Below are 18,518 nucleotides of genomic sequence, written 5' to 3'. Positions count from 1 at the left end.
ATGAGAGAGAGGGGTGTGAGTTGGGAGCAGGGCAGTGAAATGATGGGGGACAGGGCAACGTGGAGGCGTCTGGCAATAGATAGATAGTCTTGCTAATTCCTCGTCAGTGGCAGCAATCTTTATGGTTTTTGCAGATCCACAAATCCCTTAAACACCTTATAGTCTTTCTCACAAGTCTTCTTGACTATCTGTCTCATTGCAAATATTTGATCCACACCTCCTCTGCCACTCCTACAGCCACCCCATTCGTCATTCACTAGGCTTTCTGACATCTCTTACTTTCTCTATAATAATTCTTCCATATACCTTCCCATCAACACTCAACAGACTTATGCTATGATAATTCTTGCACTCACTTTGCTCACCTATATGTTTGTACAGGGGCATAATCAGAGTCTTTTGCCACTCTCCTGGCACAGTTTCACTCATCCACTATCTCCAACAAGCGCTTCATTGTGCCATCTCCACTACACTTAATCATCTCTGCATACAACTCATCATCCCCAACTGCTTTGACATTTTTCAGCCACTTCACAACATTCTTCACCTCTGCCAGTGTCATGTTTCCTGGCACTGCATTCCTTCTCTGTACACCCCCAAAATCAATCATGTTTACAGTTGCTCTGTTCTCTTCATTCCCATTCATCAGACTTTTAAAATAAACAATGTATATATATATATATATAAAATCATCTGGACCTCCTTTCTCACCGTAGGGCAGGGTGAGGAGTAGCAATGTCCAGACAGCCCAAATTTGCTCAATCCAATGGGCCACTCTTCCATTCACTCATCATTCAAGCCCCTGGAATCTTGGCTCTATCAGATACACCAAAAACATTCGCCACGTTCTGTAGCTTCACATAATCGTATCTGATAGAGTCAATCCAGATGCTGCCACGTTAAAAAGGGGTGCCAAAATCACTGATCATGCACTTCTCTTCACAACATTCATCCAGCCAGCTCGATCTCCTGTCAGTTCTGTAGCCTCACCAACTTCCAAACCTCTCTTCCTCACACATTTGTCCACCATATCTCCCCACCTTCTCCTTGGCTTACCTCGCCTCCTCCCTCCTTCAAATTCACTCAGATATACTGTACCTTTTTCACCACTTTGTTGTTATCCATTCTCTCCACCTGACCATACCATCTCAGTACACTCATTTCGATTCTGGTGTCCACCGACTTCCTCACTCTGCATCTTTCATGAATCACATTATTTCGTATCCTGTCCACCCTCTGCACTCCACATACATTCCTCAGCAGTCCCAGCTCCACTGCTCATATTCTTGACTTTTCATTTTCATGCCACACCATAATCTCACATCCATATGTTAAAGTTGGCACTAACACTCCTTCATGTAAGCCTCATGCAGCTGCAACACTCAAGCCTCTGTTTCTTAACAAATCCTTCATTGCACCAGCTACTTTTCTTCCTTGTGTCACTGTACTTTCAACTTCTTTTGCACATTTTCCTCATTTTTGTATCACTGTACCCAGGTATTTGAACTCTCTCACCAATTCCAGTCTCTCTCCATTCACTGTTACATCACATTGGGAGTCATCTTCTCTCTGAGTAACTATAACTTTACTCTTTTCTACGTTTACTTTCAAGGGATGACGCTCACATATCAGCAAAACTGTGCACTAGTCTACCAAGTTCTTGTTCAGTACTTGCAAGCAGTACTGCATCATCAGCATACAACAAATTTGAGATGTTCGATCCATCACCATTCATTACCAACGCCATCCCTCTCTCCATTACTCGTGTTTTTACTTCTCTCATCACCCCATCCATATATATACAGTAGAACCTCTCTAGTTCGGACTATACGGGGGGAAGGGTTGTCCGAATTAGCAGATTGTCCGGACCATCAGGGTAATCTCATTCATGAGTTTTCCTGCAGGAACACCAGCCTCTAGTTTATCAAGTATTTTCACTTTACCTGCAATACTTAGTGTTACATGCTTCCTTTTAACACCTTTATTCATTGCAGAAGCTACACTTGCATTAGGGGGCATGGTAAGGAGGATTAACTTTTGAAATACGGCGTAAAAATATAAATGGTCGGTGAACTAGATGATGGAATGAATGCTAGCGTGTGTTTAAACAGGCGCCCATGTTACGACCTAGCATGATCTGAGACTAAACAAGTGACGATCGCTTTCTGCACCGATACTGAGAATGACTTTAGAATTATTTTCAACATATTTTTTGGAGTTTATTATTTTTAAATTTTGTCCGAATTAACAGAAATCCGGATTAACGGGGTCCGGACCAAAGAGGTTCTACTGTACTGAACAACCATGGGAACATCACAACCTTGTCGCATGCCCACACTGATCATGGCCTATTCACATAGATGCCCATTAACCCATACACATGCTTCACTACCATCATAAAAACTCTTGACGGCACCTAGCAGCTTACCCTCTACACTGTACATACACAAAACTTTCCACAGTCGTTCTCTGTCTACTTTGTCATATGCTTTTTCCAGATCCATGAATGCCATAAACACCCTATGGTCCGTCTCACAAGCCTTCTCTACTATCTGTCTCACTGCAGATATTTTTGTTCCACACATCCTCTGCCACTCCTAAAGCCACCCTGTTCATCACTCATTAGGACTTCTAGTATCTCTACATCTTTCTGTATAATAATTCTTCCATATACCTTCCCTACCACACTCAGTAAACTTATGCCACGATAATTCTTGCACTCACTTCGCACACCTTAATTTTTTGTACGGGGGTACTATCACAGCCTTTTTCCACTCTGCAGGCACGGTTTTACTCACCCATGCATTCGCACATTTCTCCAACAAGCACTTCATTCCACTCTCTCCACTACACTTAAGCATCTCTGCATACACCTCATCAACCCCAGCTGCTTTCCCATTTTTCAGCCGCTTCACAGCACTCTTCACCTGTGCGAGTGTCACGTCTCCTGGTACTGCATTCCTTCTGTGCACACCCCCAAAACCAATCAAACCGCTCTGCTCTCTCTATTCCCATTCATCAAGCTTTTGAAATATTCCTTCCACCTGTTCTTTACTTCATCCCCTTGGGTTAATAATCTACCACTTACATCCTTCACACCATCACATTTCTTTCTGTTTTCACTTCTACATTTCCACACCTCTTTCCAGAATAATATATATTTACTGCCTGTTTGATGTGGCAGCTTAGACATCTCAATGAATTTACTATTTGTTTGATATGCCTCTATTGGAAAGTTGTTAGGGTGGCTTACAGAGGTTGATACAGTCAAAGTTCATATTAATGTGACGTACTATCATCTTCAAGCCCAGCTTGATTACTGTATATCTTTTTGTGTTTAACCAAATTCCTGGAAATAATAGAAGAAAAAAAATGGGTGTTGTTGGTAGGAAAGTGTGTGTACTGTTTGTTGGGGCAGTTGCTATGTAATTTAAAGATGCTGGGTGGAAGGTGGGGGCACTCACCATCCACTCACTCGATGTAGCCCTGCTCTCGGGTGTCTGTCCTTTCCTCTCCTCCATCCTTATTTACTTCCTTCCTCTTCAGTCTTTCTTTACTTCATTCTTTCCTCATCCATCTGCCTATGGGTGACTTTACACTCCCTCTTCTACCTTTCTTTCCTTCAATCTTTCCTCATCCCTCAGCCTATGGGTAACTCCACATTGAGTGACATGCCATATGGTTTCCTGTATACCAGGAAACCATTTACAGTGCTGGGTGGTAACCATATAACCAAATTATGGTGCCTGGTGGTTTAGTGGGTAATTTCGGTGCTCCAGTTGGATTGAGCCGGTGAAGGTTTAAATCGAAGGGGTTGTTGGGGTTTATTGCTCATGTTATACCACTGAGGGATGAGTGAGCCTGGTCACTCTCATCTTAAATGTCAGGACCAACTTGCCTAGCCTCGGGCTCTTACGCTGCTCACGGGGCAAAGTAGGATTGGATGATGGGTGGATGGATTTAAGTAATGCATGTATTGTCAGCTGACCCATATTGTATATGTAATTTAACTTTATGCTCATGTTAGTATCCAAGATTAAAATATGCAAATGAATATTACTGCAACTGTGTACTTACCATTCTAATGCCATTGCTTCATTTACTGTCTCTTCTTCATCTTCCTTGCTGTTTCATCTTCCCTGCTGCTATGCTTTTTGTGATGATGTAAATTCTCATTTATTTGAATGGAAATATTCAAATCATTGAATAAAACATACGTGAACGTTAAGACATTAGCATACTATATAAACTACTTGTGCTTGCCCCCCAAAATTTGCAGGGGTAACTAATTGCCTTTCCATCACAAAATGTTTGCAGATACTTTTTTTTTCCATACTGTTGTTTAATCTGCCCCGTCCCGGAGACGTGAATTCACGTCCTCACATGATGTGCACTCATATCCCGGAGATGTAAATTAACGCGGCAACATTGCAAGGTCCCAAATTTGCACAATTTTCAATTTTCGTGAGTGATTTCGCGAGTGATTTTTGGCACGTATACATGGGACACCTTCCTCTATTCCTCTACAAGATGCCAAGCAGGGACAATGCCTTACACCGCATAACCCCCGCACGCCGTTGTCTCGGCAATTCACCTGTTACTATTGACCTGGCCGATAAAGACATTCAGGGCCAGAGTGACTCCCCAATCGATGACATTGTGGAGGACAAAGTTTACATAGCATTAGAGGAAGAAACGGTCCGAAATGATGATTAGGTAATGTGGGAAAAAAAGATCATGAATGGTGATGAGTTAGTGAGTGAAACAATGCTTATAATGCCTATATTACTGTTTGAAAACCAATATACTCTTGTACTACATATAAATTCGTACCAAGTAAATAAATAAATATTGTTTATGAGTGGATAAAATAGTTACCCTCCCATTGAACTCATTTTCTTTGGTGCCAGCTTGTTAGAAAACCCAGTCAGGTAAGGAGGTACTCGTACCTGGATCGAGTATTTTAAACCTCAGGTGAGCGATTTCTCTATGAATTTTCGATGTTTCTCACCAAAAGCGGATGTTTGAGCCTAAAAAAAAAAGGTCCAAAAATGTCAGGACTGGGGCGTACCACTGCCCAGAAAACGTCGGGATGGGGCGGGTTAAGACAATGACCAGTTCTGACCACAAAAACAAAAAAATTATTTTTGCATATATGATGCGGTATGAAAATGAAAAGTCAACAGTGAGAGCAGTGGAGATGCGACCGCTGAGGAATGTATGTGGAGTACAGAGAGTGGATGGGATATAGAATACTGTGATTCGTGAAAGATGCAGAATGAGAAGTCTTTGGACACCAGAATCGGATAGAGTTTACTAAGATAGTATGGTTATGTGCAGAGAATGGATAACAATAGTGATCTATCTATCTATCTATCTATTGCCAGACACCTCAATCCCATTTGGGGTGGCCACAAACAAATCGCCTCCAAGTCGCCCTGTCCCCCGCCATTTCACTGCCCTGCTCCCAACTCACACCCCCCTCTCTCATATACCTCTCCACCCCATCCCTCCATCTCATCCTCGGCCTCCCCCTCCCTCTTCCCCCCTCCACCTCACTCACATACACTCTCTTCGTCAGTCTTTCACCCTCCATCCTCTCCACATGGCCAAACCACCTCAGTGTGTTCCTCATAACGCTTCCTATCACATCCACATCCACACCACAACGCTCCTTTATATCCTCATTCGTCAGCCTGTCTCTCCACATGACTCTACAGGCTCCTCTTAAATAACTCATTTCCACTGCTCTCACTCTTGACTTGTGTCCTTCCAACAGTGTCCAAGCTTCACTTCCGTACGTTAGAGTTGGTATCAGAATACTGTCATGTAGTAACTTTTTCACTTCCATGCTCACTTCCCTGTTTCTTATCACTGCTTTCAAGGAACCAGCAACCTTTCTTCCCTGCTGTACCCTTTCAAGCACTTCACCCTCCAAACCTCCATCCATACTCATCACACTACCCAAATACTTAAATGTACTCACATTTTCCAATTCCTCACCATCTAACCTCGCTGTACATTCACTAACTTCACCTCTCTCAAAGACCATCACTTTACTCTTCCCTACATTCACCTTTAGGTTTCGTTTCTTACACACTCTCTCAAACTCATCCACCAAGCCTTGCAGCTCCCCTTTGTCTTCACTCAACAACACAGTATCATCTGCAAACAACAGTACAGGGAGTTTCCAAACACTATCCTCTCTCACCAGGGCCACTCCAACATCCACTACCCTACCTTGTACCTCTTTTATTACCCCATCCATGTACAGATTGAACAACCATGGAGACATGACACATCCCTGTTTCAAACCAACTTTCAAAGAGAAAAATTCACTTAGTTCACCATCCACACGCACTGCAGCCTTCGCACCATCGTACATACTCTTCACAGCATTCAACAACTTCCCATCTACTCCATATATTCTTAACACTTTCCACAATCCTTGTCTATCCACCCTGTCATATGCTTTCTCCAAATCCATGAAAGCCGCATACAACTTCTTTCCCTTCTCTAGAAACTTTTCCACTAAAGATCTAAGAATGAATATCTGATCTACACAACCTCTTCCCTTCCTAAAGCCTCCCTGTTCTTCTCCAACTAATTTCTCTGTTCTTTCTCTAACTCTGTCTATAAGTATCCTACCATACGCTTTTCCTATTATACTAAGAAGACAAATGCCCCTATGATTACCACACACTTCTTTTTCCCCTTTTCCTTTGTACAAGGGAATAATTATACCTGACTTCCAATCCTCCGGGACTCTACCTTCCTCCCAGGCCAATCTGCACATCTTCCACATCCATTCTACTACTATCTCTCCCCCATGCTTCAGCATTTCACCACACACTCCATCAATTCCTGGGGCTTTCCCCGATTTAACTTTCTTCATTGCTTCCACAACTTCTATCCTACTGATTTCTTCCTGTCTTCTCACCTCCCTCCTTCTCCCAGCTATTCCCCAGCCACTTATACTCGCATTACTTCCATCCTCTATGTTCAACAATTCCTTAAAGTGTTCTCTCCATCTGCTCACTTTTTCTCCCTTCTCCACTAGTAATCTACCATTTTTATCTTTCACTCCCCTGCTAACTTCACTTCCACCCTGTCTTACTCTTTTCACTTCTCTCCAGAACATTTTTTTACAGTCCCTCCACTTTACACTCAAATTAATTCCAAATTCCTCATCCACTCTCTTCTTACTCTCTCTTACTAATCTTTTCACCTCTCTCTTCCTTTCCACATATAACTCTCTCTTCCGCCTCTCAACTTCTTCCACGCCCCTATTTCTCACCCATTCATTGTATGCTTTCTTCTTTTGTGCCACAGCCTGTTTCACCTCTTCAGTCCACCACGCTGTTCCTTGCACCCCCCTCCGCCTTCTCTTCCTTCCACACACCACATCACATGCTGCACATATTTCTTCTGTAAATATCTTACACACACCTTCCACGTCTCCCATCTGCTCCAATTCATATTTGCCCAATCGTTCCTCCACTTCTCTCTTATACTCTGCCTTTTCTCATCCTCTTGTAACCTTTCCACTCTCCTTGCAACTACTCCTTCCTCTCGTCTTTCCCTTCTTCTATTCCTCCATCTCACTTGCATCCTAATTCTGGCCACCACCAAGTAGTGGTCAGAAAGTCCACTCCCCCAACCTCTATACACTCTTGCATCCTTTACACATCTTCGCATCCTTTCATCCACACACACATAATCAGTCATTGCCTTCCTTTCATTCAATTCACCACCCACCCTTCTCATCACTCGCCATGTATACCTGTGGATCATTTTATGCCTGAAGAGGGTATTGGCCATCACCAACCCCCTCCCAGCACAAATGTCCTCTAACGCACTCCCATTCTCATCTATCTCGGCAGGCACACCCCACTCACCAACTATTCCATCCACCTTCACATTACCAACTTTACCATTCATATCACCAATCAAAAACACTCTTTCATTCCTTCCAAACTTTTCCATGCACACTTCCACATTTGTCCAGAACTCTTCTCTCACTCTTCTAGCACGATCTTGCGTTGGTGCATACACACACACAATCGCCCACATTTGTATTCCAACTTTCAACTTTACCCACACAATCCTTGACCCAACTGATCCATACTGTCTTATGCTCTTCTTCCATCTTTTACTCACAACTATACACACTCCTTCCTTTGCCCTCTCATTCTCATCTACTCCTGCACATATACCCCATCAATAGTGATGAAATAGGTATATCTGAGCAAATCTGAAGGGGGGAGGAGGCGAGGTAGGCCAAGGAGAAGGTGGAGGGATATGGTGGATGAGTGTGTGAGGAAGAGAGGTATGGAAGTCCGTGAGGCTAGGGGACCGACAAGAGATCGAGCTGGCTGGATGAATGTTGTGAGAAGAAATGCGTGATCGGGGATTTGGCACGCCTAACCCGCCCCATCCCGGCCGATTTTCCACCACTGACCCCTCCCAATCCCGGCAGATTTTTTTTTTTTTTTCTCAAGCCTCCGCTTTTGGTGAGAAACGATGGCAGATCACAGAGAAGGTGCATACCTGAGACTCGAAATGGTCAAAACAGGTGAGCCACCACGCACCTGGTACCGTATTTTGTGAAGGCACTCAGCTGCTGTCCCGTTTTCCATGGTTTAGGTATGTATTCTAAGTCACTCATAATTGATAGGTATTTATTAATTTGGAGCAAAATAACATGTAGGTCAAGAAATATATTGGTTTTCACACAAAAATATAGGTGAAATAAGCATTGTTCCATTGAGTGAGCATAGCAAAATCGCTGAAATCAGTCACATATGCTTCACTATGACTGTTGTTTCAACATACATTTCATTTTCTCTCCTTACATAATACTTTTCCACTAACATTATACCAGTTTCCACTACAGAACTGTTATCACATATTTACAGGCCGTACGATTATATTTAGCGTAATATTAGAGCATACCTGTATTTACATAGTGAGCGAACTTGCAATGACTGTTGTTTCAATTTACTTTCTCTTTTTTCAACCTATATAATACTTTTCCACCAACATTACACCCGTTTCCACTTTATAGAACTGTTATCACGTATTTGCAGTCCTTACAATTATATTTAGTGTATTATTATGGCATATGTACAATTAGACAAAACTATCTTCCCAGTTCCGTCCAAAGATAATTTACACCTGGCGAAATACAATGATGGTCTTTGAGAGAGGTGAAGTCAGTGAATGTACAGCGAGGTTGGATGGTGAGGAATTGGAAAATGTGAGTACGTTTAAGTACATGGGTAGTGTGATGAGTAAGGATGGAAGTTTGGAGGTTGAAGTGCTTGAAAGGGTACAGCAGGGAAGAAAGGTTGCTGGTTCCTTGAAAGCAGTGATAAGAAACAGGGAAGTGAGCGTGGAAGTGAAAACGTTACTACATGACAGTATTGTGATACCAACTCTAACGTATGGAAGTGAAGCTTGGACGTTGCTGGAAGGACACAAGTCAAGAGTGAGAACATTGGAAATGAGTTAATTAAGAGGAGCCTGTGGAGTCACATGGAGAGACAGGCTGACAAATGAGGATATAAAGTAGCAATGTGGTGTGGATGTGGATGTGATAGGAAGCATTAGGAGGAATACACTGAGGTGGTTTGGCCATGTGGAGAGGATGGAGGGTGAAAGACTGACGAAGAGAGTGTATGTGAGTGAGGTGGAGGGGAGAAAGAAGAGGGAGGGGGAGGCCGAGGATGAGATGGAGGGATGGGGTGGAGAGGTATATGAGAGAGGGGGGTGTGAGTTGGGAGCGGGGCAGTGAAATGGTGGGGGATAGGGCGACGTGGAGGCATTTTGTTTGTGGCTACCCCGAACGGGATTGAGGCATCTGGCAATAGATAGATAGATAGATAGAAATACAATGAAAACCCAATCTCTACTACTGCGTGTTGCAAATGGTTTGATTTTTCCCGCAATATGTTCGTCAAACTTTGGGAAGATTGTTGTGTCTTTGTACATAGTGAGTGAACTCGCTGTGACTGTTGTTTCAACTTATGCTTTATTTTTTAGCTTATATAATACTTTTCCAATAAGATTACACCCGTTTCCACTTTATATAATTGTTATCACATATTTACAGGCCTTAATATTATATTGAGCGTCATATTATCGCTTATGTACAATGAAAGACAAAACTGTCTTCCCAGTTCTGTCCAAAGATAATTTATTCCTGGCGAAATACAATGAAAACCCAATCTCTACTACTACATGTTGCAAATTGTTTGATTTTTCCACAATATGTTCGTCAAACTTTGGGAAGATTGTTGTGATAGTGAGTGAACTCGCTATGACTGTTGTTTCAACTTACACTCATTTTTTAACTTATATAATACTTTTCCTCTAACATTACACCCATTTCCACATTATATAATTGTTATCACATATTTACAGGCCTTACTTTATAGTGAGAGTCATATTATGGCATATTTACATGGTGAGTGAACTCGCTACTATTTGTTTCAACTTACACTCTATTTTTCAACTTATATAACACTTTTCCACTAACATTACACCTGTTTCCACTTTATATAATTGTTATCACATACATACAGGTCTTACTATTGTATTGAGCGTCATATTATCGCATATTTACAGGCCTTACTTTTGCAGTGAGCGTCATATTATTGGAAGCACACACAGTATCAGTAAAGTAACACCTCGTCAGAGTGGGGAGGAGAGGGTGGTGGGGTAGGATGGGGAAGTGGAGAGCGGCACCCTTCCTCACTCGCGCTCCTCTTCCCTCTCTCTTTTCCTTTCCCCTTTCCCTTCCCCTTCCTTCCTTTCCCCACATCACTGGGCTGTGGCGAGGAAGTGCGGGAATACTGTGGGGCCAAAGACGTGCTAGGGAGCAGCTACTTCTCGCCTACCATCTGCCCACGTACACCACACACTCGCGCTGCTTCCCTCCCCCCACCACTTTCCCTTTCACCGCTCACTCCCGCCACACCACTTTCCCTTTCACCCTTCACTCCCGCCATACCACTCGTGCTTTCCCCAGACAACACAGAAGGACCATATTTTATTTTCCTTCTTGCCGCACCTTGCCTGCGCATATGTACCAAAAATCATGCGCGAAATTTGAAAAATGTGCAAATTACGGACCTTGCAATTGCAAAACGTATTGATGCGTCGTCGGGTGTTACCGTGACAAAATGTGGGAATGTATCCATATGTCGTTGGGACACCTCAGGTTATTGTGACAGTGTTCGCATTGACTCTGTTGGATACATTTATGTGAAGCTACAGAATGTGGTGAAAGTTTTTAGGGGTATCAGATTGAGCCAGGATTCTAGGGGCTTGAATGACAAGTGAATGGAAGCGTGGCCCATTGGATTGGGTAAAATTGGGCTTTCTGGACATTTTTACCCCTCACCCTGTTCTAGGGTGGGAAAGGAGGTCCGGATGATGATGATTCATATATCGAGACTTCTGATAATTTTGCGCGATTGTGTCACGAGGGAGGGAGAGGGAGGGGTAGACCGAGGATGAGGTGGAGGGATGGAGTTGAGAGGTATATGAGGGAGGGGGGGGTGAGTTGGGGGGAGGGGAGTCAAATGGTGGGTGACAGAGTGACTTGGAGGCGTTTTGTCTGCGGCCACCCTTTGCGGGATTAGGGCGTCGGGCTATAGATAGATAGTGTCACGAGCAATCACCAAAATTTTCATTTGGTACTTTTCTGACACTCCATGGACAGTATCTGTTACTGTTCTCATGAAAGAAATGAAAAAACGAACAGACAGACATATACACAGCTTGACTTTATTATTTACATCAGTTGTGTGTTTGAAGATTGAGGGATTTTCAATTTAATAGCCATTGAGTGTTTTTCATTTGAAATTTGCAAAACTTTAAGTTATTTCCAAAGCTGTGATTTTGGTTATATCATCATTATATAAAGTACCTCCTGAATTTTAAGTTGCATATTATACAATGGGAGCATTCACAAACTGAGGAGTTGGCAGTGATCGCTGGGTGATTTCATTATGAACTTGGTCAACTCTTCCTGTTCGCACAATCGCATATTTTGTAAAATCCCTTTCTTGATATTTACTGATGACCAGTACATAAATTCTTCAGTACTATAATCATTGGTTATTATACTATTTTCTACATATGATTAGTAAGTGAAATACTGCAGAACAGGTACTGTACTAGAATGCTTAGAATGACAAGTGGCCCGTGAGCATTCATCACATGATATTAGAAGTCTCACTGCATGTTTAATATGAAACACTTATCATTTAGTTATCAAAGAGATTAATGTTTCATCTGACAAATGCAGAAGTGAATGTGCCAACTCTTAATTTATGAAGTTGAAATCATGCAAAGTTGAAGCCACTGAAATTTCAAGTATTAATGTTTCCAAGAAGACAGCAACAGAACTTTTGATGCGGACATGTGTATATAATCTTCATCCTGATCCCTGTAAGCATTTTGCAGCCAAATGACTTGATGTTAGTATTGTATAATTATAGGCATATTTGTCTGAAAATTTTATTTAACACTATGCAGTAATCCCTATATTATCCGGACAGCCATTACCCGGACAATCCATTACCCAGTCGCAATGATCTGGTTGTTCTAAACCATCATTCGTGCATTATTCCATTTTACGTAGACAAAATGCATGCGTCCGGTGGCTGTGCCAATAGCCCAGTGGCGCCGTACTGTCTGGCTCAGTATTTTATCTAACGTCCACTAGAGACCCCTTCAGCTGTTCCCAGTACAGCATGTGTACATATGTGCATGTATGTGCATATGTGTGCATATTTTTTAGTGAGGGAAAGATTATATATGCATCCATATGAGTGAGTGTGTGTGTGTGTGTGTGTGTGTGTGTGTGTGTGTGTGAGAGAGAGAGAGAGAGAGAGAGAGGTGAAAGTGAAGGGCAATATGAAAGTAAAAGAAGGGATGGCAAAAGTGAAGGTGAGTGAATGTAATAGTAAACATGAAAATGAGAAAGTAAAGATACAAGTGGAGGTGAAGGTGAAATTGAAATTGAAAATAAAAATGAATGTAATAATGAAAGTGAGTGTAAAGGTGAATATGAAGGGGAAAGTGAGCATGGAAGTTAATATGAAAGCAAATATGAATGTCAAAGTGAATTGAAAGTGAAGGTAAAAATGAAAGGGAAGGTGATAGTGAAGGTGATGATGATGACAAAAATACATGAATTACAATGGAAGTGCCCAGTGTGGGGTGGGGGGGAGAGAATAAGTACAGGAATGACATAAGCGCATCTTTTTGAATAAACAAACTGAGGAGATAGTGTAACATTGGTCCATTCTTTCTCTCTCCTTCCCCATTGCTCCCCTCCTTCTCCCTCTCTGGTGGGAGAGAGAGAGAGAGAGAGAGAGAGAGAGAGAGAGGGTGGGGTGAAAATGAAGGGAATGAGAAAGTAAAAGAAGGGAATACAAAAGTGAAGGTGTGAACATAAAGTAATAGTAAAGGTAAACATGAAAGTGAGAAAGTAAAGATGCAAATGAAGGTGAAGGTTAAAATGAAAATAAAAATGAAAGTAGTAGTGAAAGTGAGTGTGGAAGTGAATATAAAAGTGAATGTGAATGTCAGAGTGAACTGAAAGTGAAGGTAAAAATGAAAGGGAAGATGAAGATGAAGAACATGATGATGAAGACAAAAATATGTGAAGTAAAATGAATGCACCTTGTGTGAGGAAAGAGAGAGAGAGAGAGAGCGAATAAATACAGGAATGACATAAGTGTGCCTCTTCGAATAAACAAACGGAAGAGATAACGTAACATTGGTCCCTCCTCTCTCTCTCCTTCTCCATTCCCTCCCTCCCTCCCCCTCTTGCTCCAGTGAGAGGGAGAAGGGTGAGCATGTTGTATGATGTACTATAGTGTCCCTTTACAGTGACTTTCAGTGTCAGGTTATGTATGAAGGGGGACCAGGAGAGGAGTCCATTATCTGGAGGGAGCCATTACCCAGACATGCTTTGGCTCTGTTATGTCGGATAATCGAGGGATTACTGTATTAAAAGACATGACTAAGAATGTAAATGATTGTACTTAAGCTAGAAACAATATTTTTCCTGAAATTTAGATGGTATATTAGGTTACTTTAGAAATTCCTTTCAACTCTATCAAACTGAAGTTTCTTTTTTTCATTTTATTGAGTAAATATGTTCATAAAATTATACTTACAAACAGACTAATAAAGGAAATACATACAAAACTGTAGTTTAGCTGGCCACATTTTTATTTTTTCATATCAAGTTATCAGGTGAAGATTGACAACTTTTGGGACTTTGTGAATGCACCCATTGACATTAATTTCTCTTTTTGAAAATAAAACTTAGCATACATACACCTCGAGTTAATATTGTACATGTATAGTCTTTCATTCCTTTCTGCCATTCATCATTCATCAGCCACGCAACTGTTGTATGCATACATGTAGGGTACTTAACCACCACCTCATTCATTTCACTTGCTTTGCTTTTCATTGTGTCGTCAGTGGTATTTTGTTATGACATATAGTGTACATACCTATAGTAACATTTTCTAGCAGTTTTGTTACTTATTTTTGTTGATGTTTGTAGGCAGTTTATTAAAATCAGTGTTATGCATGTACATCATTTAATGAAAGTGATAGGTAGTACAGAGTCCCTGTTACAAGTAGAAATGCATACCAAAATTTAACTTTCCCCCTCATCAAGTAAGCATAGTAAATCCTTACTATAAAGGTGCCTGGTATATTTTCCCAGTATATTTTTCCCCATTAAGTAAGTACAGTATACCCTCACTATGGTGGACTCTGGTATAGCAGATATCGTATGTAGCAGACGCCATGAAACCCACTCATTTTTTGTTGGCTGTAAAGAACATTGTCCGTTAAATGAGCACAATGGGGCACATTACATGTATTTTTTACCCATTTTATTCCAGCCTGATCTGAAATTGCTCTCTCCAAATCATGATTGCTGAGTTGTAATAACAGAATGTAGTAAGACTGTACTAATCATGAAGAAGTGCCATGACAAGGATGTGAAATAAGCAGCAAAACAGTGAAATTATGGGTCAATTTTGTGTAAAATGGGTATAGGTTATCTAGAATATGCCATTGTACTCATTTATTTTCAAACATGTGCTTGAAATCCCACCTCAGGGGGTGACCTTTGGATATAACGGACTGTCGGCGTTAACTGATGTGGCCCTCCCCCAATTAGTCCATTATAGTGAGGGTGTACTGTACTGTAAGTTGGAGGAAGCAGGCATAGCAGAGTTTTAGACAGCAATGAAACATTGACACAGTTTCTCATTTGTTTCTATACTGATATAGAAAAATAAGAAAAAAAAAAAAAAACTTCTACTGTATCTGCTGTATACAGTTGTTCATTGATATTGATTGCATGTACAGTACCAGAAAAGACTGAGAAGTATGAACTCTTTTTTTTTTTTTTTCTCTCACAGCTGGAGAAGCTCATGAAGCAGAACTATTTCCTGCACAGCAGTGGTAAGGAGGCCTTCAAAGGATATGTTCGGGCTTACAATTCTCACCAAAATAAGGACTTTTTTGATATAAATTCTCTTGACTTGAAAAAGGTTAGTACTAAAAAAACTACCCAGTTATATACAAGCGTGTGTGTGTGTGTGTGTGTGTGTAATATATATATATATATAGTGTGGTAGGTGGTGGCGACCATCATCCACTCACTTGATGTAGTGCTGGCTACTTCTTCCTTAGCCCGTATCATTCTTTTTCTGTGCCTGCCCTCCTCTCTTCCTATTTGTCCCATCTTTCCTGTCACTTCTTATTGCTTTTCTTTCCATTACAGATGGCTTTACATTGAGTGACAAGCCAAATGGTTTCCTGTAAGCCAAGAAACCATATACAGCGCTGGGTGGTAACCATATAACCAAACTGTACGTGGTCCCTACGTATCAGCAAGTGGGTTGGTGGAGGGTTAGTGCCCCTCCCTGTAAAACAACTAACTCAAAGTCAAATGGCCACCCCTGACGGGATTATGGCATCTGGCAATAGATAGATAGATAGATATATATATATATATATATATATATATATATATATACAGTAAAATCTCAAATTTCGATGGACATATGTACCCAAAAACCGCATTAAATTCAAAACATCGAAATTTAAACTGAACTTCTTATGGGAAACATTAGTTTGGGTCCGGAGCCTCCAAACCTAACTACCAGTACCTAAAATCATGAATTTTTGCCCACACCCCCTGTAAACTTTATGAACTATAATTGTGGTTAAGTAACTGTAGTTCTGCATTGTATTGCCATACTGTTAGCAAGTGTATACAGTTACCTCTCAACTAACACGAGTTTAAAAAACGCGTTTTCGTTTTAACACGAGCAAATATTTAAGGAGGTATTCTCCCTACGTATTAAGTGGGGTTGGTGGAGGATTAGTGCCCCTCCCTGTAAAACAATTAAGTCTAAGCCTTGGCCACCCCGCTTCTGGGATACATGGCGTCTGGCAATGGATGGATGTTTAACTAACAAGGGTTTCTCGATTTAACGCGACTTTACACGTATGTGATGGTTTCAGATTAGCCGCGCGCGCCTTGGACAGTCCCGAGCTGATAGACCATTTGTGGCAGTTTATGCATAAATTCAATTTTTTATTTGTCTGTTGCTTAAACTGGTTTTATTCGAACTATAATATTCAAAAATGATGTTTGGCCCCATTCTGAGCAATTTGGCTCATTTTCAGACAAAATTTGGCCGGGGAAGTGATGGTAGATCTAAATTGTTACAACTTGATGCTGCAGAAGAGAAAGAAGAAAACCACTCAGACCAAGATAGAACAGTTCTTTATGAAGAAGACAGAAAACTGTTATCTTCATCACCAGTAGCACTGGAGTCAGAGTAAGAGGAAGAGGAAGGACAGCAGAGCGAGGAGGGACAACAAATTTAGGGTGGAGAGCGGTGGGAGGTGGGGTAGAGGGGTAAGGAGGGACAGCAGCAGACGACGAGTGATGCATAGATGAAGTGAGGCTGTGTTGTTATTGTTTGTGACCTACTTACTGTAATGAAAATGTTGCTTTTACTGTAGTGTTTTTATGACCTACTAATGCATTAATAGTGGTAAGGAACTTTCACAATGCCGTGAATGAAGCAGAATTGAAAGAGAATCCACGTAAAAAACGAAAACAGTATGTATTTGGGGAGAAGTAAACAACATTTCAGCCCAGCTAGGGCTCAAATGTTGTTTATATATCCCCAGATATACTGTTTTTGTTTTTTACGTGGATTTTCCTTCAAATTAATATTGTTGCTTTTAAGTTTAGAGTAGCATAACCCCCCAAATGGGTAGACTTTCCCAGAGTCTAGGAACGTAACCCCCAGTATTACGATTGTTTCGTATGGGAATATTATGTTTAAAAAACATGTTTTTAACTAACGCGACCTCTCCAGGAACCTAACCCTCGCGTTATTTGAGAGGTTACTGTACTTGGTGTATTTCTTCTGTTTCTTGTACTACCATTTCTCCTTTGGCTGCAAAGATTTAGAGGTGCCAGGCTGCTCTCGTACATCACCACTGCTACCCAAAGAACCACTCTTGCTTGCCATTTTGAAACAGGTAAGTTGCGACAAAAATACTGTACAAAGAAAATACATACAGCTAAATTGGAGTGAAATGGATGTCCACATATGGTTAGGCTCATACTTTTTCTTATAATATTCCTTCACTTCTAGCATTTTGGTTCACATCAAAGATATTATCTTTGCTTGTTTTGGTTGGAGTCTGGCCCTGAGAGCACATGTTACATATGATTTTAGGTTAGGTTCATACTTTTTCTTATAATTTTCCTTCACTTATGGCATTTTGGTTTCTCATCTAACATATTATCATTGCATGTTTTGGTTGGAGTCTGGCCCTGAGATCATCGAAATTCGCGAATTTGCATAGAAAAGTAAGGTAGGCAGACCACTCCAAAATGCATCGAAATTTGATTCATCGAATTCTAAACTGTTGAAATTTGAGATTTTACTGTATATATATATATATATATATATTTGTATATATATATTTATATATATATATATATATGTTTATATATATATATATATATATGTGTGTATATATATATATATATATACAGTATATATATATATATATATATATATATATATATATACAGTACAATCCCAGTTAACCGGGCGGCTTGGGGAATTTACCTTCCTGGTTACAGATTTTTCCCGTAGTTCTGATATTCAAATCTATGCAAAGGCGATAATTATCACAGCAGTAAATACAATTCAGGTACTCACCACTCACATCAGGGGGCACACTAAGAGATTCCACCTGAAATATTGCCTTGTAAACACACACCATGGTCATAATGCACGGGCATGACTGCAAAATGCACGAGTCCATTCTGTTAACTACCGAATATTTTCTTGTATGTAATGTACTCATAAATGTGGAAAATTAAAGAAATAAAATCCTGAATATTTATTGGTAAATTATCACGACACCTGTGC

At 40.8% G+C, this 18,518-nt stretch overlaps 1 protein-coding gene across 2 annotated transcripts in view; it reads left to right on the top strand.

The window, feature by feature from the left end:
- pit (probable ATP-dependent RNA helicase pitchoune) overlaps window positions 1-18,518 on the top strand; it is a 341,853-nt gene that overhangs the window by 303,327 nt on the left and 20,008 nt on the right. For both annotated transcript variants that reach the window (XM_080282378.1, XM_080282377.1), the window contains one exon: window positions 15,468-15,599. In XM_080282378.1, the coding sequence (XP_080138504.1) occupies window positions 15,468-15,599 (132 nt within the window). The remainder of the gene's footprint in view (window positions 1-15,467; window positions 15,600-18,518) is intronic.

The sequence above is a fragment of the Coenobita brevimanus genome, chromosome 93 (genome assembly GCF_032717465.1).
Source record: "Coenobita brevimanus isolate Jiangsu-jjx chromosome 93, ASM3271746v2, whole genome shotgun sequence".
Taxonomy (NCBI): Eukaryota; Metazoa; Arthropoda; class Malacostraca; order Decapoda; family Coenobitidae; genus Coenobita; species Coenobita brevimanus.
This window is presented reverse-complemented; position numbering and strand designations above follow the sequence as displayed.